This window comes from Ranitomeya variabilis, chromosome 1, assembly GCF_051348905.1.
Source record: "Ranitomeya variabilis isolate aRanVar5 chromosome 1, aRanVar5.hap1, whole genome shotgun sequence".
NCBI classification, from domain to species: domain Eukaryota; kingdom Metazoa; phylum Chordata; class Amphibia; order Anura; family Dendrobatidae; genus Ranitomeya; species Ranitomeya variabilis.
The window spans coordinates 1,052,497,711-1,052,523,099 of NC_135232.1; the positions used below are offsets into that span (position 1 = coordinate 1,052,497,711).

The window sequence follows — 25,389 nt, forward strand, 5'->3', positions numbered from 1 at the left end:
GCTCCCCAGCGACCACACAACGACTTACCAACGATCACGGCCAGGTCGTATCGCTGGTCGTGATCGTTGGTAAGTCGTTTAGTGTAACGGTACCTTAAGACATAGAGCTTTTAGGAAAAATAATGTAATCATTGGTAAAGTAGCCATGGTCCAGTCACAAACCAAGAATTGGAATATTAACAAGAGAGGCAGGTCTAGAGATCTGATCTCCAGGCTAAGCATATAAATTGGGCCCTCCACAAAGAAAGTAGTTCACAGATTGAGGGCAGCCAAGCTGATGTGATCCATTTCATATCCCCCACCCTCAGGGAACAGAATACCAGACTGCAAAGTTTAGATATTTCTGTAAGTTTCTCCCTTTCATTTTATAACTGTTATGCATATTTGTATGTCACTTTTATTTCCATATTTTTATATTCTTTTATTGGAAGTGCTGTACCTTTTGTATTAAAGCTTAAAACTTTAATAAGTTTGAACCTTGTATGCTCTTGAAGAATCCATAGCCTTAGAGTGTGTGACCCTTCTGATTGGCAGACAGTAGTAGTAGTATTTCCGGGACTCATCGCCAGAGGTTGAATGCTGGACTGAGTGAGAGGAGCTAGATTAACTCTTGCAGGCGCAACCCCTAGTCACGTGCTGAAAAGCGGGTACGTGACATCCTGCTTCATGTGGTCCTGTATGTATGAAGGTGTTCTACCGTAGAGCCCAGAGTCAGTATGGCAGCACATGGATGCTGTCTGTATTAGGGTTCATGCATAAAGTGGAGCCTAGTATGAATGCAAAGCACTAATAACTTTAAGAACTTTGCTTTACTGTTGTGTGGACTCCATGTTAGTGACTGGTAGAATTATTCTCCTACATATGTTTATGCGCAGCACAGCAGGAGTCACATCTTTGCTTTCTCTCCTAGTGCAAGTGGAGGCCTTGATAATGAGACCCATTCCCTGAATAATACTCTGCTGGAATATGTGGACCTAACCCGACAGTTACTGGAAGCGGAGAACGAGAAGGACTCTGACACACTGAAAGACATCCGGTGCCATTTTAGTGCCTTAGTGGCGAATATCATTCAGAACGTTCCAGGTATTCCCTGCCCTCCTCATATATAACTAGTTCCCTGCCCTCCTCATATATAACTAGTTCCCTGCCCTCCTCATAAGTGATGAGCGAATATACTCGTTACTCGAGATTTCCCGAGCATGCTCGGGGGTCCTCCAAGTATTTTTTTTAGTGCTCGGAGATTTAGTTTTTCTTGCCACAGCTGAATGATTTACATCTGTTAGCCAGCATAAGTACATGTGGGGGTTGCCTGGTTGCTACTGAATTCCCACATGTACTTAAGCTGGCTAACAGATGTAAATCATTCAGCTGTGGCAAAAAAAAACTAAATCTCCGAGCACTAAAAAAATACTCTGAGGACCCCCGAGCGTGTTCGGGAAATCTCGAGTAACGAGTATATTCACTCATCACTACTCCTCATATTTAACTAGTTCCCTGCCCTCCTCACATATAACTAGTTCCCTGCCCTCATATATATAACTAGTTCCCTGCCCTCCTCATATATAACTAGTTCCCTGCCCTCATATATAACTAGTTCCCTGCCCTCCTCACATATAACTAGTTCCCTGCCCTCATATATATAACTAGTTCCCTGCCCTCCTCATATATAACTAGTTCCCTGCCCTCCTCATATATAACTAGTTCCCTGCCCTCACATATAACTAGTTCCCTGCCCTCACATATAACTAGTTCCCTGCCCTCACATATAACTAGTTCCCTGCCCTCCTCATATATAACTAGTTCCCTGCCCTCCTCACATATAACTAGTTCCCTGCCCTCATATATATAACTAGTTCCCTGCCCTCCTCATATATAACTAGTTCCCTGCCCTCATATATAACTAGTTCCCTGCCCTCATATATAACTAGTTCCCTGCCCTCACATATAACTAGTTCCCTGCCCTCACATATAACTAGTTCCCTGCCCTCCTCATATATAACTAGTTCCCTGCCCTCCTCATATATAACTAGTTCCCTGCCCTCACATATAACTAGTTCCCTGCCCTCTTGTGGAGCCATCTTGTGCAGGCTGAGATGCTGATGGAAAGAATATTGTAGGACATGTTCTGTTTCTCTCCAGTGCACCAGAGGAGGAGCATCTTTCCTCAGCAGAGCCTGCGCCATAGCCTCTTCATGTTATTCAGTCATTGGGCCGGACCGTTCAGCATAATGTTCACCCCGCTGGACAGATACAGTGATCGGAATATGCAGATAAACCGCCATCAGTACTGTGCTCTAAAGGTAATCAGCTCTATCATATTATATACCGCCATCAGTACTGTGCTCTAAAGGTAATCAGCTCTATCATATTATATACCGCCATCAGTACTGTGCTCTGAAGGTAATCAGCTCGATGATATTATACCGCCATCAGTACTGTGCTCTGAAGGTAACCAGCTCGATCATATTATACACCGCCATCAGTACTGTGCACTGAAGGTAACCAGCGCTATCATATTATACTGCCATCAGTACTGTGCTCTGAAGGTAATCAGCTCCATCAAATTATATACCGCCATCAGTACTGTGCTCTGAAGGTAACCAGCTCGATCATATTATATACCACCATCAGTACTGTGCACTGAAGGTAATCAGCTCCATCATATAATATACCGCCATCAGTACTGTGCTCTGGAGGTTATCATCTCCATCATATTATATACCGCCATCAGTACTGTGCTCTGAAGGTAATCAGCTCGATCATATAATATACCGCCATCAGTACTGTGCTCTGAAGGTAATCAGCTCCATCATATTATATACCGCCATCAGTACTGTGCTCTGAAGGTAATCAGCTCCATCATATTATATACCGCCATTAGTACTGTGCTCTGAAGGTAATCAGCTCCATCATATTATATACCGCCATCAGTACTGTGCTCTGGAGGTTATCATCTCCATCATATTATATACCGCCATCAGTACTGTGCTCTGAAGGTAATCAGCTCCATCATATTATATACCGCCATCAGTACTGTGCTCTGAAGGTAATCAGCTCCATCATATTATATACCGCCATCAGTACTGTGCTCTGAAGGTAATCAGCTCAATCATATTATACCGTCATCATAGCCATGAAAGAGGATATACAACCGCTACATTTGAATCTGATGTTCTGTATGTTAATGCTGCACGGTAATGACTGGCTTCCATCATGCTTCAGCCCCATACCCTCCGCCATCACGCCCATGTCAGAGTGCTCTAATACCCCAGACTGAAGAGTGCGTTATTCCAGGAGCTGGCATCAAAGCACTCTTCGTTGGGCATTTTACACTTAGTATTTTTTGCTTTTTGAAGGTCAGAATGGTATAGCATGCTGTGGCATTTAAGGTAAAAAAAAAACAAACAAGGTAGATCATAGAAACCTGCCAGACTCCTTGTCAGATTAATGGAAATAGAATAAAAGATCGACTGATCACAGTGCAGCCGTCAGGCTCATCATGGCAGAGTATAACAGATCCAGTAATCCTGTAACAACGGAAATCATGCCAGTGTGAACAGAGCCCTTCACCTACTGTGAGCATTAATTAGAATATTGATGCCCCATAGTTTGGGTACACCATCAGCAGTTTTGGTTCCTCGATTAGCACACTGGCTCTTCAGCAGTTGCATTGCTCTAGCTACTTGGCGAGTAGCTGGATTCCCACTAGTCTGATAGCGCAGACTTCCTACTTTTACAAATGGGCTCATACAAATAGACCTGATCGGAGTCCATAAATTTCTTACGAGCTCCAGCTTTCAGTCGTCTTCCCCTTTGCCCTGTTATATATGCTGCTGCTGACCGATATGAAAAGCTTTTCCATCCGAGAGAGGATTAAGTAGATAAATTGTAGGAGCACATCTGTTTCTAGGTCATTGCTCAGAATAACCATAATAGGTGCCTGGATCACAACCGCACCGATCTTGTTTTCTGCAGAAGATAATCTCTCTGTATTTATAACCCTGAACACATCGACTTCTGTTTAGTTGGACACAACAGATTGCTTCCTTTATTACCCTCTGGTCGGCCGCACAGTCCGCCATTGCAGATGTAGCCAGCGCTAGGCTATTAAGTGTTTATATATACACGATTCATGTGTTTAGTTAAATATTTGAATTATTTTTTCCTATTACTGTACAACTTAAATACTGGTGGCTAAATGTCCTCTTTAAAGAAAACCTGTCATCACAATTTTATACCCCAACCTAATGGCATGTATGTGTAGGCGGTTTAATGAGGAGTAATTCCTTGCCTTTCTTGTAGAAATCAGTTCTGCTGTTTTAGAGAAATCCATAGTTGAAGTTTTATGCTAATGAGTTTCAAGTTCAGTGGGCGGGGCCTGTATTTACAGCTCTCCTGCCTCACTACCTATTGCCTGTCTCCTTTATGACTGACAGGTCACACTGCACTTACAGCTCTCCTGCCTCCCTACCTATTCCCTGACCACTGCCTGCCGCCTGTCTGACTGACAGCTCTCACTGTGCTTATGCTCTGCTGTCTCCCTACTTATTCCCTGACCACTGCCTCCTGTCTGACTGACAGCTCACACTGCACTTCCAGCTCTCCTGTCTCCCTACTTATTCCCTGACCACTGCCTCCTGTCTGACTGACAGCTCACACTGCACTTCCAGCTCTCCTGTCTCCCTACTTATTCCCTGACCACTGCCTCCTGTCTGACTGACAGCTCACACTGCACTTACAGCTCTCCTGTCTCCCTACTTATTCCCTGACCACTTCCTCCTGTCTGACTGACAGCTCACACTGCACTTACAGCTCTCCTGTCTCCCTACTTATTCCCTGACCACTGCCTCCTGTCTGACTGACAGCTCACACTGCACTTACAGCTCTCCTGTCTCCCTACTTATTCCCTGACCACTGCCTCCTGTCTGACTGACTGAGCTCACACTGCACTTACAGCTCTCCTGTCTCCCTACTTATTCCCTGACCACTGCCTCCTGTCTGACTGACAGCTCACACTGCACTTACAGCTCTCCTGTCTCCCTACTTATTCCCTGACCACTGCCTCCTGTCTGACTGACTGAGCTCACACTGCACTTACAGCTCTCCTGTCTCCCTACTTATTCCCTGACTACTGCCTCCTGTCTGACTGACTGAGCTCACACTGCACTTACAGCTCTCCTGTCTCCCTACTTATTCCCTGACTATGGCCTCCTGTCTGATTGACAGCTCACACTGCACTTACAGCTCTCCTGCCTCTACCTATTCTGTGCCCACTGCCTCCTGCCTGACTGACAGCTCTCAATGGACTTCCAGCTCTCCTGTCTCCCTACTTATTCCCTGACTACTGCCTCCTGTCTGACTGACAGCTCACACTGCACTTCCAGCTCTCCTGTCTCCCTACTTATTCCCTGACTACTGCCTCCTGTCTGACTGACAGCTCACACTGCACTTCCAGCTCTCCTGTCTCCCTACTTATTCCCTGGCCACTGCCTCCTGTCTGACTGACAGCTCACACTGCACTTACAGCTCTCCTGTCTCCCTACTTATTCCCTGACTATGGCCTCCTGTCTGACTGACAGCTCACACTGCACTTACAGCTCTCCTGTCTCCCTACTTATTCCCTGACCACTGCCTCCTGTCTGACTGACAGCTCACACTGCACTTACAGCTCTCCTGTCTCCCTACTTATTCCCTGACCACTGCCTCCGGTCTGACTGACAACTCTCCCTAGTCTCTACCTATTTTCTGCCTTTTTTACATATGTGCCAGTTTGTTTGAGAAGTAGAATCCTGATGACCTGTTCACTTTAAAGCCTCCCATACCCACTATAATAAAGTCGGCCAAACCCGCTAATATCTGCATGATCAGCAGAAAATCCAATGCGGCCGTCTCCCGACTGACAGATGATGTTGCAGGAGATGCAAACAGGGCACTTTTGCTTTTTAACACCCGATTCTTATGTGCTCCAGGAGATAAGACCATGTTAGTGGTGTCTGGCACTGGCTTTCTACGTTCTCCCTTTTGAAAACACATGAATACTTGTCCAAGCCAAATGTTCATGTGTATGGGGGAGTCAGGAGAGGTAGCGGACGGCCGAATGGTCTGTCATAAGCTATAGTATGTCTGTGACCATCTTCCACAATTTTAGTGGAGGTAGGCTTATTTGTATGGTCACATGAGGCAGTAGTGATATTGGCTCTTTGTAAAAGAGAACCTGTGATTAGACTCCTGCTGGCCGACCCTTGGGCAGCATGAACAGGACCCCAGCTGCACAATTGCAGCCAGGTATGCTTTATCCCTTATGCTGGGACGTTTCAGAGAAAATCTCATTTGAAAACCTGGCTGTCTCATGATGTCCCCGGCCGGCTTCTCCCTGCACCACTCAAGTTGATTGACAGGTCTTTCCCATGTTTGTACGTGGGGAGAGCGGTGTCATCTGTAGTGTTGCTGGGAGAAGCTGCCAGGAGCGCCATTGGACTAGTCGGGTATCTCTCTATGTATTTCCGGCTGGATTCTCTTTATTTTCCCTGACACGCTGTGGCAGTCATGCAGCCAGGCTCCGATTCCTGCCGCCTGTGGTCGAGCCGCATGCATCTAATGACGGCTTCCATATATACATACTTTGACTTTCCCTCAACTCTCAGAAAAATGGCTGAGCTTTGTTGTTACCTGGTTTGCAACTCCGAAGCCCCATCTATTTTAATTTATTGAATAAAAGTCGTCCTATAACTATGGCTTCCTGGCCGATCAGCGTCTCTAACAGTGAATGTTAATACATTGTGTAATGTGCCCTGCTGCTCCTTGCCCTGAGTTGTAAGTGTCTGACATTATACCGTAGATTGGCTGTGCTTGGATGCACTTGTTAGGTCATTATTTTAGGTAAATGTAGTGAAAACCGTCATAAAGTGTTCCTCGTGTGTTCCAATCTGTTTATGGCCCACTGACGGGGTTTTTTATAAGCTGTAATCCACTTGGCTCTGCTCACTATGCCCATAGCCTACCGTACATTATCAGACAGCGACTGTCTCTTCTGACGTCTCAGCTGCAGTTTGCGCTGAGCCATGCGAATCCATGAATTTTATTGGAAAAGATTTCTTTCTGATTAGACTAAAACTGATTTTATTTTTGGAAGCGTGCAAAAGGCGCACATTCCCCATGGCAAGGCATTGCGGGGGCAGTATCATACTGTGGTGATGTCTATGTGATGGCTCTAGGGAAGTAAAAGGAATGTGAATGCAGTGGGGTAATGACATTATATACTTTTCTTATAATTATCTTATCTTAGCCTCTCTGTGGAATGGGGGGTCCCTCAGTTCCTCTTTTTAAGCTGATGTGGCCACTCACTGTAGGAAACCAAATAGCGCAGTGACCCTCTATTGAAATGCATGGGAGTTGCGATAACGGGCGATAATGACATGCAGGTTATAGAAAGCTCAATAAAATGATACTTTGATATTTGCGATTCATTGTCTTATTCCCAATAAACGCACATTTTTCTTAATATGTTAATGAGCTGTTAAGATCTATAGGCCGGACATAGATCTCCCTGAGAATCTGTCTCCAGAGACTATTGTAAATGAAAGGAGGCATCACCAGTGTGAGACATGTAATGACTGACATTCCGCTCTGCTGACCTACATGTCTGACACTGGTAACACACCCTTTCATTTATCTCTCGCCTTCCTCATGATCAAGGATACCCCACGAGGTGAGATTTTGCATGGTGCCCCAGATCGATTGACAGTCATTTTGTGTTTCTTCCATTTTCTTACTATTGCACCAACAGTTGTCTTCTTCTCACCCAGCGTCTTACTTATGGTTTTGTAACGCATTCCACCAGCTTTGTGCAGGTCTATGATCTTGTCCCTGGCATCCTCATAAAGCTCTTTGGTCTTGCCCATGTTGTAGAGGTTAGAGTCTGACTGAGTCTGTGGACAGGAGTCTTTCATAAAGGTGACTATGTAAGACAGCTGTCTTTAATGCAGGTAACGAGTTGATTAGGAGCGTCTAACAGGTCTGTAGGAGCCAGAACTCTTAATGGTTGGTAGGGGATCAATACTTATTTCTCACTGCAAAAAGCAAATACATTTATATAATTTATACAATGTGATTTTCTGTATTTTATTTTTGCTATTCTATCTCTCAATGTTAAATTAACCTACCCTTAAAATTATAGACTGTCTTTGTCAGTGGGAAAACTTACAAAATCAGCAAGGGATCAAGTACTTATTTCCTTCACTGTAGAAAATATTTAAAATAGAGACAATCTGTGTGAGAAAAGAAACGCAATAATATGATCAAAAAATCTCTAAGCATAATTGTAAAACACTGACTAGTAGAGATGAGCGGATGGATTTGCAGGACTTCAGTCCAGCGTCCAAGTCAGTGGCATCTAAACGAGGGACTCGCAGATCTTTGCCAGCAAGAGACATTATGCACAGATGATGTCTGACCAACCCTGGCTGATCGGCAGCCAGTCCAGAAGATAAGAGACTTGTGGGCCTCTCGTCTAGCTGCCGCGGACCTTGCGGCTGGCCGGTGTTCTGTATATCCATCCGTTCCTCTCCGCTGATTAGCCATGATGACGAGCTCTGACTTGTGATTACCTTCTTTGCAGGCAATGTCGGCTGTCCTCTGCTGCGGCCCCGTTGCAGATAATGTGGGGCTTTCATCAGATGGTTATCTGTATAAATGGCTGGATAACATCCTGGATTCCCATGACAAAAAGGTAATGTACACTGCTTGCTTAAAGGCTGTTTTTGCAGCTGCTCCTCTTACATTTCTTCCACTACTCCCCGTGGTCTACATCTTCAGTAGTTTGTTTCATCCAGACAATGGCTTCACTGCAAACAGCTGCCTCAGCGATAACTGGGGACCCTCGGGGGGCTCCAGAAAGTATTGTCTGGCTACATTTCAAATGTAGTATTATATGTCCTGTAATCCATGGATGGCCAGGATGAGAGCGGCTCTTTTTTTACACATGGGGTGTTTTTCTTCTTGAGAATTTCTTTAATGCACAGTGTAAACTCCGCATCCTTCTCACCAGGTGGCCCACCATAGTAACAATTATGGGGTCACTGGTAGTTTTCCTCCATGAGGTGCACCTTAGGGCATATTTTCCCAGTTCACATATAGAATCTAGTTGCTTAACAAGTTACCCTGTAAACTACATTGCCGTTCTTGTTTGTCATCTTCTTGTACTAGAGCCTGGATTGTAGCCCAGAGCTGGAATCTCTGAGCAGCCCTTTATCTAGTCACTTACGGTGGCTATGCCCATTCCATAGCTGCTGTCTGAATGCTCCGTCACCCGACAGCGATTTCTCCTGACCCTCCGCACACTTGTCTTGGTTGAATTTACCTGTATTCTCGATGACTAGAGAAGAAGCTGCTACCAGAGACCTTAAGGCCCCGTCTCACTAAGCGATTTACCAACGATCACGACCAGCGATATGACCTGGCCGTGATCGTTGGTAAGTCGCTGTGTGGTCGCTGGGGAGCTGTCACACAGACCGCTCTCCCCAGCGACCAACGATCAGGGGAACGACTTCGGCATCGTTGAAACTGTCTTCAACGATGCCGAAGTCCCCCTGCAGCACCCGGGTAACCAGGGTAAACATCGGGTTACTAAGCGCAGGGCCGCGCTTAGTAACCCGATGTTTACCCTGGTTACCAAAAAAAACAAACAGTACATACTCGCCTTTCGGTGTCCAGGTCCCTTGCCGTCTGCTTCCTGCTCTGACTGAGATCCGGCCGTACAGTGAGAGCAGAGCGCAGCGGTGACGTCACTGCTGTGCTCTCACTTCTCACTGTACGGCCGGGACTCAGTGAGAGCAGGAAGCAGACGGCAAGGGACCTGACGGACATCAGAAGGCGAGTATGTACTGTTTGTTTTTTTTTACATTTACGCTGGTAACCAGGGTAAACATCGGGTTACTAAGCGCGGCCCTGCGCTTAGTAACCCGATGTTTATCCTGGTTACCAGTGAAGACATCGCTGGATCGGTGTCACACACACCGATTCAGCAATGTCAGCGGGGCCTCAACGACCAAAAAAAGGTCCAGGCCATTCCGACACGACCAGCGATCTCGCAGCAGGGGCCTGATCGCTGGTACGTGTCACACATAGCGAGATCGCTATGGAGGTCGCTGTTGCGTCACAAAACTTGTGACTCAGCAGCGATCTCGCTAGCGATCTCGCTATGTGAGACGGGGCCTTTATCTGCACGGAGGACCGGGCATATATAACATCCCTGATCCTTCCTTGCCCCGACAATATCTGTCAGGGAACAGTGTGCACTCTCATACACATAAGTTAGTTGGCCAGGTGGCACCTTGAAGGGGTAAATCGTCTGTCTGGTTTGTGAAGGTCTGACACCCTGCACCTCCACAGATCAGCTGTTCTTTCCTCTAGCAGCATACGCATGTAAGCGTGAAAGGAGCTGAACAGCACAGCTGTGTTCAGGCTTTATTGGCCACAACTGAGGGCAGTAGATCAGCTGTGATGTTCAGGTTTGTCCTCCGTGGGATACGTCCTCAATATCAGATCGGTGGACGTCTGACGCCCAGCACCGATTCTCAGCCTCTAAATGTTGTATGGAGCAGTGCTGTTCAGCTGTGCAGTGTTATACGCCCGACATTCCTGCTGTGTTAAAGGAGTGTCGGTGGGATCTGTCCATGATTACCACCACAATGGAGCTTATCGGTGTTCAGCACTATATGGCTTCTTTTGTGCATGAAGGAAATTAAAATTGTTGCTCAATTGTTTGTAAAAATGAATTAAGAAAAAAAGCCTAGTGTGCACCCCTGAGGTCTTGTCTCCGCACATTGTGTCTCCCTGAATGTAGTTCTTAGAGATGCATGAGAAAGTGTTATATGTTATTGGCTTTGTCTTTTCAGGTCCATCAGTTGGGGTGTGAAGCTGTCATGCTTTTACTAGAACTGAATCCAGACCAGAGCAACCTCATGTACTGGGCGGTGGACCGCTGCTATACTGGCTCCAAGAGAGTGGCTTCTGGCTGCTTCAAAGCCATAGCCAGTGTTTTCCAGAACAGGTATCCCCGATGTTCTGTGTGCATAGCTGTGTGCACCCGTAATACAGAGCCGGCATGTCACACTGTGCCTTGATCATCTGTGTGCATAGCTGTGTGTACCCGTAATACAGAGTGGGCATGTCAGTGTGTGCTGTGATCATCTGTGTGCATAGCTGTGTGTACCCGTAATACAGAGTGGGCATGTCAGTGTGTGCTGTGATCATCTGTGTGCATAGCTGTGTGCACCCGTAGTACAGAGCGGGCATGTCACACTGTGTGCTGTGATCATCTGTGTGCATAGCTGTGTGTACCCGTAATACAGAGCCAGCATGTCACACTGTGCTGTGATCATCTGTGTGCATAGCTGTGTGTACCCGTAATAAAGAGCGGGCATGTCACACTGTGTGCTGTGATCATCTGTGTGCGTAGCTGTGTGTACCCGTAGTACAGAGTGGACATGTCAGTGTGTGCTGTGATCATCTGTGTGCGTAGCTGTGTGTACCCGTAGTACAGAGCGGGCATTTCATTGTGTGCTGTGATCATCTGTGTGCGTAGCTGTGTGTACCCGTAGTACAGAGTGGACATGTCAGTGTGTGCTGTGATCATCTGTGTGTGTAGCTGTGTGTACCCGTAGTACAGAGTGGACACGTCAGTGTGTGCTGTGATCATCTGTGTGCGTAGCTGTGTGTACCCGTGGTACAGAGCGGGCATGTCAGTGTGTGCTGTGATCATCTGTGTGCGTAGCTGTGTGTACCCGTGGTACAGAGCGGACATGTCAGTGTGTTGTGATCATCTGTGTGCGTAGCTGTGTGTACCCGTAGTACAGAGTGGACATGTCAGTGTGTGCTGTGATCATCTGTGTGCGTAGCTGTGTGTACCCGTAGTACAGAGTGGACATGTCAGTGTGTGCTGTGATCATCTGTGTGTGTAGCTGTGTGTACCCGTAGTACAGAGTGGACATGTCAGTGTGTGCTGTGATCATCTGTGTGCGTAGCTGTGTGTACCCGTAGTACAGAGTGGACATGTCAGTGTGTGCTGTGATCATTGTGTGCGTAGCTGTGTGTACCCGTAGTACAGAGTGGACATGTCAGTGTGTGCTGTGATTATCTGTGTGCGTAGCTGTGTGTACCCGTAGTACAGAGCGGGCATGTCAGTGTGTGCTGTGATCATCTGTGTGCGTAGCTGTGTGTACCCGTAGTACAGAGTGGACATGTCAGTGTGTGCTGTGATTATCTGTGTGCGTAGCTGTGTGTACCCGTAGTACAGAGCGGGCATGTCAGTGTGTGCTGTGATCATCTGTGTGCGTAGCTGTGTGTACCCGTAGTACAGAGTGGACATGTCAGTGTGTGCTGTGATCATCTGTGTGCGTAGCTGTGTGTACCCGTAGTACAGAGTGGACATGTCAGTGTGTGCTGTGATCATCTGTATGCGTAGCTGTGTGTACCCGTAGTACAGAGCGGGCATGTCAGTGTGTGCTGTGATTATCTGTGTGCGTAGCTGTGTGTACCCGTAGTACAGAGTGGACATGTCAGTGTGTGCTGTGATCATCTGTGTGCGTAGCTGTGTGTACCCGTAATACAGAGTGGACATGTCAGTGTGTGCTGTGATCATCTGTGTGCGTAGCTGTGTGTACCCGTAGTACAGAGTGGACATGTCAGTGTGTGCTGTGATCATCTGTGTGCGTAGCTGTGTGTACCCGTAGTACAGAGTGGACATGTCAGTGTGTGCTGTGATCATCTGTATGCGTAGCTGTGTGTACCCGTAGTACAGAGCGGGCATGTCAGTGTGTGCTGTGATCATCTGTGTGCGTAGCTGTGTGTACCCGTAGTACAGAGTGGACATGTCAGTGTGTGCTGTGATTATCTGTGTGCGTAGCTGTGTGTACCCGTAGTACAGAGCGGGCATGTCAGTGTGTGCTGTGATCATCTGTGTGCGTAGCTGTGTGTACCCGTAGTACAGAGTGGACATGTCAGTGTGTGCTGTGATCATCTGTGTGCGTAGCTGTGTGTACCCGTAGTACAGAGTGGACATGTCAGTGTGTGCTGTGATCATCTGTGTGCGTAGCTGTGTGTACCCGTAGTACAGAGTGGACATGTCAGTGTGTGCTGTGATCATCTGTGTGCGTAGCTGTGTGTACCCGTAGTACAGAGTGGACATGTCAGTGTGTGCTGTGATCATCTGTGTGCGTAGCTGTGTGTACCCGTAGTACAGAGTGGACATGTCAGTGTGTGCTGTGATCATCTGTGTGCGTAGCTGTGTGTACCCGTAGTACAGAGTGGACATGTCAGTGTGTGCTGTGATCATCTGTGTGCGTAGCTGTGTGTACCCGTGGTACAGAGCGGGCCTTTTAGTGTGTGCTGTGATCATGATGATCAGTGCAATCTCTGTCATCTGTCCCCAGGGATTACCAGTGTGACACCGTTACCCTCCTTAATCTCATCCTGTTTAAGGCTGCTGACTCCGCCAGGGATATCTATGAAGTTGCTATGCAGTTATTGCAGGTTTGTGCACTTTGTATGTTGGAGTATAGAAGGGTAAAGTCCAATATGGAAGCAATGGGCAGTTTCTAGAATTCACGAAGGACTGCCTTCCATTCACGGTATTCTCAGGAGAGCGTTTCCCTGCGACCTTGCTGTATGGCGTGATCCCACTCATAAAACTGACAGCGATACAATACCTTACAGTGAAGTTACAGATTATAAACCCTGCTGTTATTTTTTGTTAAGGGAATAAAAAGACTGCTGTATGGGACCTATATTTAGTTGGGCTCTTCTCCATGTCATCTTTTGCTAGCAGTAGCATTGATTCAACATTATGTTGAAATCTAAAGATTTCAGTTCTGATTAATATTCTGCCCCCTGTCAGCACTCCTCCTTTTAAAGTGGATTTTTCAATAAATTTCATTAAAAAAACTGCTCATATTATAAATGTCACTTAGACCCGATGAGTTTGATGTACTCACGATCGACATCAGAGTGACTTTACAATCCTGATAATAAAATGAACCTTTATTGAGTTCAGCTGAAGGGTTAGATAGGCCTTGAGTGACAGCTGCAGCCTGCACTGAGCATTGTGAGAGTTTAGCTGTAGCAGGGAGGAGGGACACTGAGGAATTATCCATCAGGCTGAGTGGCTGGAGATTTAGTTTTGGGCACGTATTTTTACATGAATTTTCACAGTAAGTACACCAGCATAACCTGGTTACGTTAGCTGCATTGTGAAGTCTGGAGATAAATAGTTTAATACATTTTTGCTACTTTTTATTAATTAAATAGCCCAATAACCCTTAGGTGCGAAGTGGTGTTTGGTCTTTCTCTTAATATAGGAACATCACAGAAACGATTTTTAGCTGGTTTAGCATGGCAGCTACGTGTGTGAATCGGTAATATGTGAGCTTACACTGGATGCTAATAGTTCTCTCCGTTGACTGCAGATTCTGGAACCGAAGATGTTTCGCTATGCTCATAAATTGGAGGTGCACAGAACGGATGGAATATTAGGTCACCCGTCCCCATTACCACATCTGTACTCCGTATCTTACTACCAGCTCTCTGAGGAATTGGCTCGCACCTACCCAGAGCTAACCCTTGCCATTTTCTCAGGTATTTCGTATAGCTGACATGTCTGACTTACCCAGAAGATACGGGACTGTAACTTGCATGGCACCTCTCCATTCAATGTCTGTGGAAGTGATACAGTGCATCTGATTACAGCTCCCAGCTGTCGGTGTCCCTAGACATTGGATATAGCTGCAGGGCGCACGTTACCACTGCTCCAGTGAATCTGCGTGTGCAGTCAGGAGATATGGAGGTCTCTGAACCCCCATTCTAGTGATCCGTGAGGGTCCAGCTGCTTGTTCCTCAGTGGTCAGACCTTTATCGCCCATCCTCGGGCTGAGTGCTGACATCCATTCTGGGGCAGCACCTAAAACCCAATATGATATGCCTGTCAGTGACTTGATCCCCCTTTCTTGGCTTGTTACCCCTCACCTTTGGATAAGAGCTTGAGCCTTTTCTATGCCTTCTGTCTGGTCAGGTGTTTTCAGTGTACTATGCAGTCTGTTAGGTTGGAAGTCTTAATGAAGCAAGGAAATGAATGTGGAGATAATGAATTATAGTCAAGTTCTGTTTTTCTTTTCTTTGCAAGAAAAATTACTTTTTATAGAACACGTGACCATGGCGGGACCCATGAAACTAAGCACATCAGGATGATAGTCGAGTAGAGAGCTATGGAACCTCTCCATAGTACAAACAGGTTATTTAATCTTAGTTAGAGCCACCAATTGGGGTTATATGAGACATCAATAACCTAGATGTAAAAGTAAGACCCCAATGTGATTGTTGTATTTTTTTGTAAGTTTTTCTACATTCTTTTTTGGCAGAAATCAGTCAGCGAATACAGACGGCGCACCCTGCTGGGCGCCAGGTGATGTTGCACTATTTACTCCCCTGGATGAACAACATTGAGCTGGTAGACATGAAGCCTTTGCCGACAGTCCGCCGACATGAGGACGAAGAGGAGTCGCTGCGAGACCGAGACGTGATGGTGAACAGCAGGCGCTGGCTGAGAGGAGAGGGATGGGGCTCACCGCAAGCTACAGCAATGGTCTTGAATAACTTGCTGTACATGACAGCTAAGGTAATATTTGCCACCATGGATTAATAATGATGACGAGGTAGCTGTTGAGGCGTGAGAACAGTTTCTCATTTCACCAGTATTTTTTTATTTTTTTTTAGCAGTTTATACAATTAACATCAAGTATTGATGGAACTTTCAGATCACGGTCTACACCAGGACACGGCTGTACGTCACACAGTCCTACACTGGGACACGACTGTACTTAGCACAGTCCTACACTGGGACACGGCTGTACTTAGCACAGTCCTACACGGAGACACGGCTGTACGTCGCACAGTCCTACACATGACACGGCTGTACGTCGCACAGTCCTACGCGGGACACGGCTATACTTCACACAGTCCTACACTGGGACACGGCTGTACGTCGCACGGTCCTACACGGGACACGGCTGTACGTCGCACGGTCCTACACGGGACACGGCTGTACGTCAGTCCTACACTGGGACACAACTGTACTTAGCATAGTCCTACACTGGGACACGACTGTACTTAGCACAGTCCTACACTGGGACACGGCTGTACTTAGCACAGTCCTACACGGAGACACGGCTGTACGTCGCACAGTCCTAAACGGGACACGGCTGTACGTCGCACAGTCCTACGCGGGACACGGCTATACGTCACACAGTCCTACACTGGGACACGACTGTACTTAGCACGGTCCTACACGGGACACGGCTGTACGTCGCACGGTCCTACACGGGACACGGCTGTACGTCGCACGGTCCTACACGGGACACGGCTGTACGTCAGTCCTACACTGGGACACAACTGTACTTAGCATAGTCCTACACTGGGACACGACTGTACTTAGCACAGTCCTACACTGGGACACGGCTGTACGTCGCCCAGTCCTACGCGGGGACACGGCTGTACGTCGCCCAGTCCTACGCGGGGACACGGCTGTACGACGCACAGTCCTACACTGGGACACGGCTGTACGACGCACAGTCCTACATGGGGACACGGCTGTACGACGCACAGTCCTACATGGGGACACGGCTGTACGACGCACAGTCCTACATGGGGACACGGCTGTACGACGCACAGTCCTACATGGGGACACGGCTGTACGACGCACAGTCCTACATGGGGACACGGCTGTACGTCGCACAGTCCTACGCGGGGATACGGCTGTACTTAGCACAGTCCTACACTGAGACACAACTGTACTTAGCACAGTCCTACACCAGGACACGGCTGTACGTCGCACAGTCCTACGCGGGGGACACGGCTGTACGTCGCACAGTCCTACGCGGGGGACACGGCTGTACGTCGCACAGTCCTACGCGGGGACATGGCTGTACGTCGCACAGTCCTACGCGGGGACACGGCTGTACGTCGCCCAGTCCTACGCGGGGACACGGCTGTACGTCGCCCAGTCCTACGCGGGGACACGGCTTTACGTCGCCCAGTCCTACGCGGGGACACGGCTGTACGTCGCCCAGTCCTACGCGGGGACACGGCTGTACGTCGCCCAGTCCTACGCGGGGACACGGCTGTACGTCGCCCAGTCCTACGCGGGGACACGGCTGTACGTCGCCCAGTCCTACGCGGGGACACGGCTGTACGTCGCCCAGTCCTACGCGGGGACACGGCTTTACGTCGCCCAGTCCTACGCGGGGACACGGCTGTACGTCGCCCAGTCCTACGCGGGGACACGGCTGTACGTCGCCCAGTCCTACGCGGGGACACGGCTGTACGTCGCCCAGTCCTACGCGGGGACACGGCTGTACGTCGCCCAGTCCTACGCGGGGACACGGCTGTACGTCGCCCAGTCCTACGCGGGGACACGGCTGTACGTCACCCAGTCCTACGCGGGGACACGGCTGTACGTCGCACAGTCCTACGCGGGGACACGGCTATACGTCGCACAGTCGTTAGCACACAATATCACACAAAAAGTTGCGTGAATTAGATCACAAAATTCATTGATATTCATACAATTACCCTTACATTTGCCTTTCAAGCCAGACATGATATAATATGTAGATAATAATCCTTCAAAAGGTAGGACTATAAAAAAATTAAAAAAATCACAGAAATATGGACTGCTTAAATATGCCAAGAATTAATATTTTCAGAGTATGACCTTCACTTGAATGTGATAACTATTTTCCAGTATGGCGATGAAGTGGCATGGTCAGAAATTGAAAACGTGTGGACCACTCTTGCAGATGGCTGGCCAAAGAATTTAAAAATTATTTTGCACTTCCTAATAAGCATTTGTGGTGTGAACAGTGAGCCCAGCCTCTTGCCATATGTGAGTATCTGCACAGAAACCGGCTCCTTTGTATTCATTGAAATTATTGATTTTATTTTTATTTTTTGCAACGGTTTTATGACTACCGATTTACTATTTATGGTGGTCATTAAATTGTAACTCCAGCTTATGCCGAAAAATGATTGTAACGCAGGAGAATTGGATATCTATCTGTCTATCTATCGATCTATCTATCTATATATATATCTTATATATACCTTCTAATTTAAAGATTTTTCTGTATTTTCATGACTATGAAAATTGTACATTCACACTGAAGGCATCAAAACTATGAATTAACACATGTGGAATTATATACTTAACACAAAAGTGTGAAACAACTGAAATTATGTCTTATATTCTAGGTTCTTCAAAGTAGCCACCTTTTGCTTTGATGACTGCTTTGCACACTCTTGGCATTCTCTTGATGAGCTTCAAGAGGTAGTCGCCGGGAATGGTTTTCACTTCACAGGTGTACCCTGTCAGGTTTAATAAGTGGGATTTCTTGCCTTATAAATGGGGTTGGGACCATCAGTTGTGTTGAGCAGAAGTCTGGTGGATACACAGCTGATAGTCCTACTGAACAGACTGTTAGAAATTGTATTATGGCAAGAAAAAAGCAGCTAAGAAAAACAAGTGGCCATCATTACTTTAAGAAATGAAGGTCAGTCAGTCCGAAAAATTGGGAAAGCATTGAAAGTGTCCCCAAGTGCAGTTGCAAAAACCATCAAGCGCTACAAAAAAACTGGCTCACATGAGGACCGCCCCAGGAAAGGAAGACCAAGAGTCACCTCTGCTTCTGAGGATAAGTTTATCCGAGTCACCAGCCTCAGAAATCGCAGGTTAACTGCAGCTCAGATTAGAGACCAGGTCAATGCCACACAGAGTTCTAGAAGCAGAAACCTCTCTACAACAACTGTTTAGAGGAGACTTTGTGCAGCAGGCCTTCATGGTAAAATAGCTGCTAGGAAACCACTGCTAAGGACAGGCAACAAGCAGAAGAGACTTGTTTGGGCTAAAGAACACAAGGAATGGACATTAGACCAGTGGAAATCTGTGCTTTGGTCTGATGAGTCCAAATTTGAGATCTTTGGTTCCAACCACCGTGTCTTTGTGCGATGCAGAAAAGGTGAACGGATGGACTCTACATGCCTGGTTCCCACCGTGAAGCATGGAGGAGGAGGTGTGATGGTGTGGGGATGCTTTGCTGGTGACACTGTTAGGGATTTATTCAAAATTGAAGGCATACTGAACCAGCATGGCTACCACAGCATCTTGCAGCGGCATGCTATTCCATCTGGTTTGCGTTTAGTTGGACCATCATTTATTTTTCAACAGGACAATGACCCCAAACACACCTCCAGGCTGTGTAAGGGCTATTTGACCAAGAAGGAGAGTGATGGGGTGCTACACCAGATGACCTGGCGTCCACAGTCACCAGACCTGGACCCAATCGAGATGGTTTGGAGTGAGCTGGACCGCAGAGTGAAGGCAAAAGGGCCAACAAGTGCTAAGCATCTCTGGGAACTCCTTCAAGATTGTTGGAAGACCATTCCCAGTGACTACCTCTTGAAGCTCATCAAGAGAATGCCAAGAGTGTGCAAAGCAGTCATCAAAGCAAAAGGTGGCTACTTTGAAGAACCTAGAATATAAGACATATTTTCAGTTGTTTCACACTTTTTTGTTAAGTATATAATTCCACATGTGTTAATTCATAGTTTTGATGCCTTCAGTGTGAATGTACAATTTTTATAGTCATGAAAATACAGAAAAATCTTTAAATGAGAAGGTGTGTCCAAAGTTTTGGTCTGTACTGTATACATATATATATACACCGATGTGGCTATAGACTATAATGGTGTTCACAGGGACAACGTGTGCTCTGACAAGCATCATTTTCGGGCATGTTTGCCTACTGAAGGTGGACACGCAGACATCTGCACATGAGCCTGAAAATGATTCACTCTGTCGGCACCATTATAGTCTATGGCACCTCTGGCGCATACATTGAAATCCCGTGTTGGGGGGTATTGGACACAAGCAACAACGGGACCAACAGACATAGACAAAAACGAAGTGTGAAGGCACCCTTGGGCATGGTGGCCAGTGTGAAAATTGCAAGATTTTTTTTTCTTATTGCTATTGATATTTAAACAATTTATTAATCAGATTTTTTTTTAAATGACATTAGCCCTAAAGACGTGATTTAATCAGTAGATAATTGTCAGATGATACACTCTTTTATCTGCCCTAATTTGAAGTTTGCAGTTGACAAATATAGATTGGACATACTGAGTATATTCAGCCCAATTTTCTTATAAACCCCTAACCCTTGAACTTTGCAGAATGTTGATTTTAACCTTGTGCACTAACAAATTTCCTTGCCATTCAGGTGAAGAAGGTTATTGTGTATCTGGGCAGAGATAAGACCATGCAACTTCTGGAGGAGCTGGTCAGTGAGCTGCAGCTTACAGACCCCGTGAGTTCTGGAGTAACGCACATGGACAGTCCTCCATATTACCGCATCACATCAAGCTATAAAATACCCTCTGTCACCTCAGGTGAGCAGACCCCAATGGACCGCCCGCTATATAGAACCTACAATACCAAGTGATTTAATATTCAGTTAGATAAATAATAAATGTTATACTTCTGACCATCTGTGTATTTCCACAGCCTAACAGTCTGTTAGCTGTGGGGTCGGAGGTCCTCTTATACACAGGTCCTGGGCAGGAGATCTGATCCGAACGCTGTGGTTTCTTATGATGCATGCATAGTTACCTACAGTTCTTGTAAATTGTCTCCTGGCAGGAACCACGTCCAGCAGCAATACTATGGTGGCCCCCACTGACGGCAGTCACGAGAACAAGCATGCAAGGGATGGCGTAGAGGAGAAGTAAGCATTGCACTCTCATATATCAGTATCAGTACATATGTGTATGCCGTGTTCACCTCTGATCAGGTTGTCTTGAGATACCACCTTGTGAACTGACATTAATTAAAGGTGTTATCCGGGACTTATTCTTTTTTTGTGTGTGATGCCACTAAGAATTTACCATCGGGCAGTTGCTGTCTACCTTCCTGTTCTGTGACATCTCTCCCGGATCAGGAGGCGAATCTCTGGCTTCATTTGACCTCACGTCAGCAGAGCAGTTCTTTCTCTTCCGCTGTGGTCTCTTGACGGGGTATCACTGCAGACGTCATGCTTATAGGCAGCGGGGAGCCGGCTGTCAATCAGCTGGTGTTTCTTCTGCTTCCGGTTACTGACAGAGCTGCTCTTTCTCTTCTGCTGTGCTCTGTCAATGGGGTGTCACTGTTGATGTCATGCTGATTGACAGGCGGCTATCCAGTGCCTATCAGCTTGATGTCAGCAGTAACACCCCATCGACAAATCAGGGAACAAGGAGCGGCTCTGTCGATGTGATGTCACTGGAAGCCGAAGTAAACTACCTGCCATCGCAAGGCGGAGACTCAGCCGCAAGGCAAGATGTTCATGCAGTTTGGGAATTACACAATTCTTGGGAATGGCGAATAATATGTGTTCAGAGGAAGAGCAGATCAAGGATCACATATACGGCTTCTGAAAATCTGTAAATGGCTGGTGTTTCCATGGAAGGTGTAGTATATGATGGTGTTAGTTTTTGAGTATCATCTCCTTTTTTCTTATTTGTGTGGCTGAAGTCTTACACTGTGTTCTTGCTTTTTTTTTTTTTTTTTACAGCTATGCCCATCTTGATATCTACAGTGGCCTGAACAGCAACCTAAACCGCCAGCACCACAGACTGGAGTCGCGATACAGCAGCAGTTCTGGGGGATCTTATGAGGAGGAGAAAAGTAATTATGCCCCTTACTTTCTGGTTAATACATGCCTTTTTTTTTCTTTTCTTTTTTTTTTTTTTTTTCAGTCCTACAGTGTTGATCCCAGATGCAAAAATTTCGATAACAAATATGACTAAATCTAGTCAAAATGTTCCAGAAAAAAAGCTTCTATAGAGCCCTTATAGCAAAGAAAACCTACCGCAGTGCTTTTACATGCCTTTACTTTCTGGAAGCCAGGATTGGATGCGTCCGACAGATCCATTCATCACTTTAGTTGGGTTTCCCCTTTGTTTTGCAGGTGACTCCATGCCACTGTTCTCCAGCTGGCGCCTAAAAGTGATGGAACACAACCGAGCCGAGCCGCTGCCCTTCCCTCCCACTGGAGGCTGCTGGTCACCCCTTGTGGATTATTTGCCAGAGACGACCTCCCCTGGCACATCACTGCACCGGTACTAGTCCCAGCCTTACCAGTCATATGTTCTGTATTCTTACATTAGTTAGTTGTAGACCGTGCCCTGGCACATCACTGCACTGGTACTAGTCCCTGCCTTACCAGTTATATGTTCTGTATTCTTACATTAGTCATTTGTAGACCGTGCCCAAGGCACATCGCTGCATTGGTACTAGTCCTAGCCTTACCAGTCATATGTTCTGTATTCTTACATTAGTTAGTTGTAGACCGTGCCCTGGCACATCACTGCATCGGTACTAGTCCCAGCCTTACCAGTCATATGTTCTGTATTCTTACATTAGTCATTTGTAGACCGTGCCCAAGGCACATCGCTGCATTGGTACTAGTCCTAGCCTTACCAGTCATATGTTCTGTATTCTTACATTAGTCATTTGTAGATCGTGCCCAGGCACATTGCTGCACCAGTACTAATCCCAGCCTTACCAGTCATATGTTCTGTATTCTTACATTAGTCATTTGTAGACCGTGCCCAGGCACATTGCTGCACCAGTACTAGTCCCAGCCTTACCAGTCATATGTTCTGTATTCTTACATTAGTTAGTTGTAGACCGTGCCCTGGCACATTGCTGCACCAGTACTAGTCCCAGCCTTACCAGTCATATGTTCTGTAGTCTTACATTAGTTAGTTGTAGACCGTGCCCTGGCACATCACTGTAGCGGTACTAGTCCCAGCCTTACCAGTCATATGTTCTGTACTCTTACATTGGTTGTAGACCATGCCGTTGTTGGGTCCCAGTCTGAATCTGTGGCTGAGGGATTTTGTTTTACGTTTTTAACTACCTAAAATATTTTGCAGGTGCAACGTAGCGGTGATCCTCCTGACCGATCTGATCACTGACCATAGTGTGAAGGTGGAGTGGGGCAGCTACCTACATCTCTTACTCCATGCCATCTTTATAGGTAACTGCTTGTTTTTTACCAACATGGAATTCCACTCCTTTCACTGGTTGTGCTGGGTTAATATTATGTTATTTAAATCAGTGGGCTACAAATAAATATATAAGCTCGGTGTTGATTTTATTATATTTTGCTGACATCAGTGGTCGTCTTTAATTTTGGAATTGTCAACTGTGAATTTGAAGGAAGTTTCTCGTGATCATAAATCAGTAAGCTGTTTTCCAATTTATCTTTTATTAAAAATCCTCTCTGTCGTCAAGAATAGTCACTTTTAATTCTGTAGTGAATTGCTCATTGCCTAGGCCACCGGTCACCTCTGCAGGCTTATCAGCAGTGGCCAGTCTCCTAGGCAAAAATCATGCACTTGCATTCACTTTGCTATAGAGCGTGCAAGTGCTATTCTGAGGCTAGCTGGATAACTATATCCTGCCGGCTTCAGTGCCCCTATCCTTGTCTGATGCTGAAGAGGCCACGTTGCCTCTGCTTGCAGTATGGGAGATTGCACCATTCAGGCCGGCACTTCAGCCATGGCGCCGACCTGAACTGTCAGTCATTCTGGAGCGTATAGCCCCCGGCAAGCTAGAGACAAAGGAGCTGTGCGCTACTGACCCGCTATCATGAGAAGAACCACTTAAGCTTGTAATTAAGCAAAGATAATTCCCACATATTCTAATTACTGGCTTCTCTCTTATTTATGGTCTGGAGTGTTCCAGTAGGGAAATTTGGCAATTTTATGACCCCTCTATGCGAAATCTTACGGTTTGCTTGCACTGCGCGATGTGCAATGTTTAAATGGATGCCGACCAGCGACATGCTTGCCAGTCAGCAGGTATTAAAAGCCAGTTTACTCAGGCAGACCGCACTTCTGATGTGCACTGAGTGATCTGTACTAGATCGTTCATGGCACATAGGATGCCATTCTTCTCAGCATCGTGAATCCTGCCTACACAGGATGTTGCGTTGGCTTCGCGAGAATGCTGATTTTTTTGTTTTTTGTTGTGCGGTACAAAATGTCATTTCACCCAACGAACAAGAGTTTTACTCATTCATTGGGTAAACGGTTTACAATGCACGATTGTCAGGAAGTGAGCGCTACTAGGAGCTCTGTCGTGATAATCGTGCAGTGTACATGGCCATTTAGACTGGAACCACACACAGTGATTATCGGGCAATAACCAGCATGAAGGAGAAGTATCAGTCCTTCATTTAATTCTTCCATTCCAAAAACCTAATAACAGGCTCCTGTGCACCTCAAGCTGTGCATAATCTCAAGCCTTTAACGGGGGGCTTCCTCCGAGCTCCTCTTATGCTAGATGCATGGAGGGGTTTCTTGTGCTTTTAGGGTGTAGATTTTAGTTGCTGATTAGACGAGGGTGAAGAGAAACCTATAATTATCACTGCTAGTTTCTGATGTGTTTGCGATTTTATCATTTTTAGGTTTCGACCACTACCACCCAGAAGTGTACGAACATTGCAAGCGTCTGCTTTTACACTTGCTGATTGTGGTGGGATCTAATAGCAGTGTGCAGAGTGTGGCCTCCATCCTCCTCAGGAATAGGGAGTGCAATGAACCTCGGGTGCTGACGGTAAAAAGCAATGCCCATCTAGAATTCTCCTTCACCGGTAAGTCGCCATCTTTTGTGTAAAGCAATACATACGTGACCAGTATCGTGCACGGCACCAGCAGGATGCGTTCAGTTGCACAATTGTGAGCCATCTCTCTTGTTTTGTTTGCTTTTTCAGGTATTAATGACTTTATTCCTGAATACCAGCCTTCCCCCATGACGGACTCAGGGCTCAGCTCAAGTTCTACCTCTTCTAGCATCAGCTTGGGGAATACAAGCTCTGCTGTTCCTCACTTGCATACGAGCATCCTCAACGAGACAGATCTCTCCGTGGAGCAGGATGAGAAAGTCAAAACGCTCATCGAGTTCATTACATCAAGGTATGCATCTTCTCATTTTGCACATTAGTATAGCCATGTTTAGTAAATTACCTTACATATTTGGGGGGCCTTTTAAAGGGAGTTTTCACTTTCTAAAAAGTGGTCCCCAAAAGGACTGGAATCACATAAAATGGCAGACCAATAGTACTCGCCCTCTATGGGCCCGACGAAAGCTTCAAAGTCGCTCCAGGCCCTATATTTTGGCTTCAGCAGTGACATCACAACTACATTGGACATCACCGCTGTAACAATCAATGATCTTGGGGACCTTATTAATGTAGATACCATGAGCCACTGATTGGCGGCAGTGGTGGTGCGAGAGAA

The 25,389-nt window shown here is 46.5% G+C and overlaps 1 protein-coding gene across 14 annotated transcripts in view; it reads left to right on the forward strand.

Moving 5' to 3' along the window:
• The window catches only part of FRYL (FRY like transcription coactivator), a 332,520-nt gene that overhangs the window by 257,853 nt on the left and 49,278 nt on the right, over positions 1 to 25,389 (forward strand). For all 14 annotated transcript variants that reach the window (XM_077279795.1, XM_077279798.1, XM_077279794.1 and 11 more), the window contains 15 exons: positions 911 to 1,083; positions 2,140 to 2,300; positions 8,618 to 8,728; positions 10,896 to 11,050; positions 13,431 to 13,530; positions 14,463 to 14,631; positions 15,411 to 15,667; positions 17,792 to 17,932; positions 20,325 to 20,493; positions 20,744 to 20,828; positions 21,654 to 21,766; positions 22,050 to 22,200; positions 23,020 to 23,123; positions 24,558 to 24,743; positions 24,864 to 25,065. In XM_077279795.1, coding sequence (XP_077135910.1) covers positions 911 to 1,083; positions 2,140 to 2,300; positions 8,618 to 8,728; positions 10,896 to 11,050; positions 13,431 to 13,530; positions 14,463 to 14,631; positions 15,411 to 15,667; positions 17,792 to 17,932; positions 20,325 to 20,493; positions 20,744 to 20,828; positions 21,654 to 21,766; positions 22,050 to 22,200; positions 23,020 to 23,123; positions 24,558 to 24,743; positions 24,864 to 25,065 — 2,277 coding nt within the window. The remainder of the gene's footprint in view (positions 1 to 910; positions 1,084 to 2,139; positions 2,301 to 8,617; positions 8,729 to 10,895; positions 11,051 to 13,430; positions 13,531 to 14,462; positions 14,632 to 15,410; positions 15,668 to 17,791; positions 17,933 to 20,324; positions 20,494 to 20,743; positions 20,829 to 21,653; positions 21,767 to 22,049; positions 22,201 to 23,019; positions 23,124 to 24,557; positions 24,744 to 24,863; positions 25,066 to 25,389) is intronic.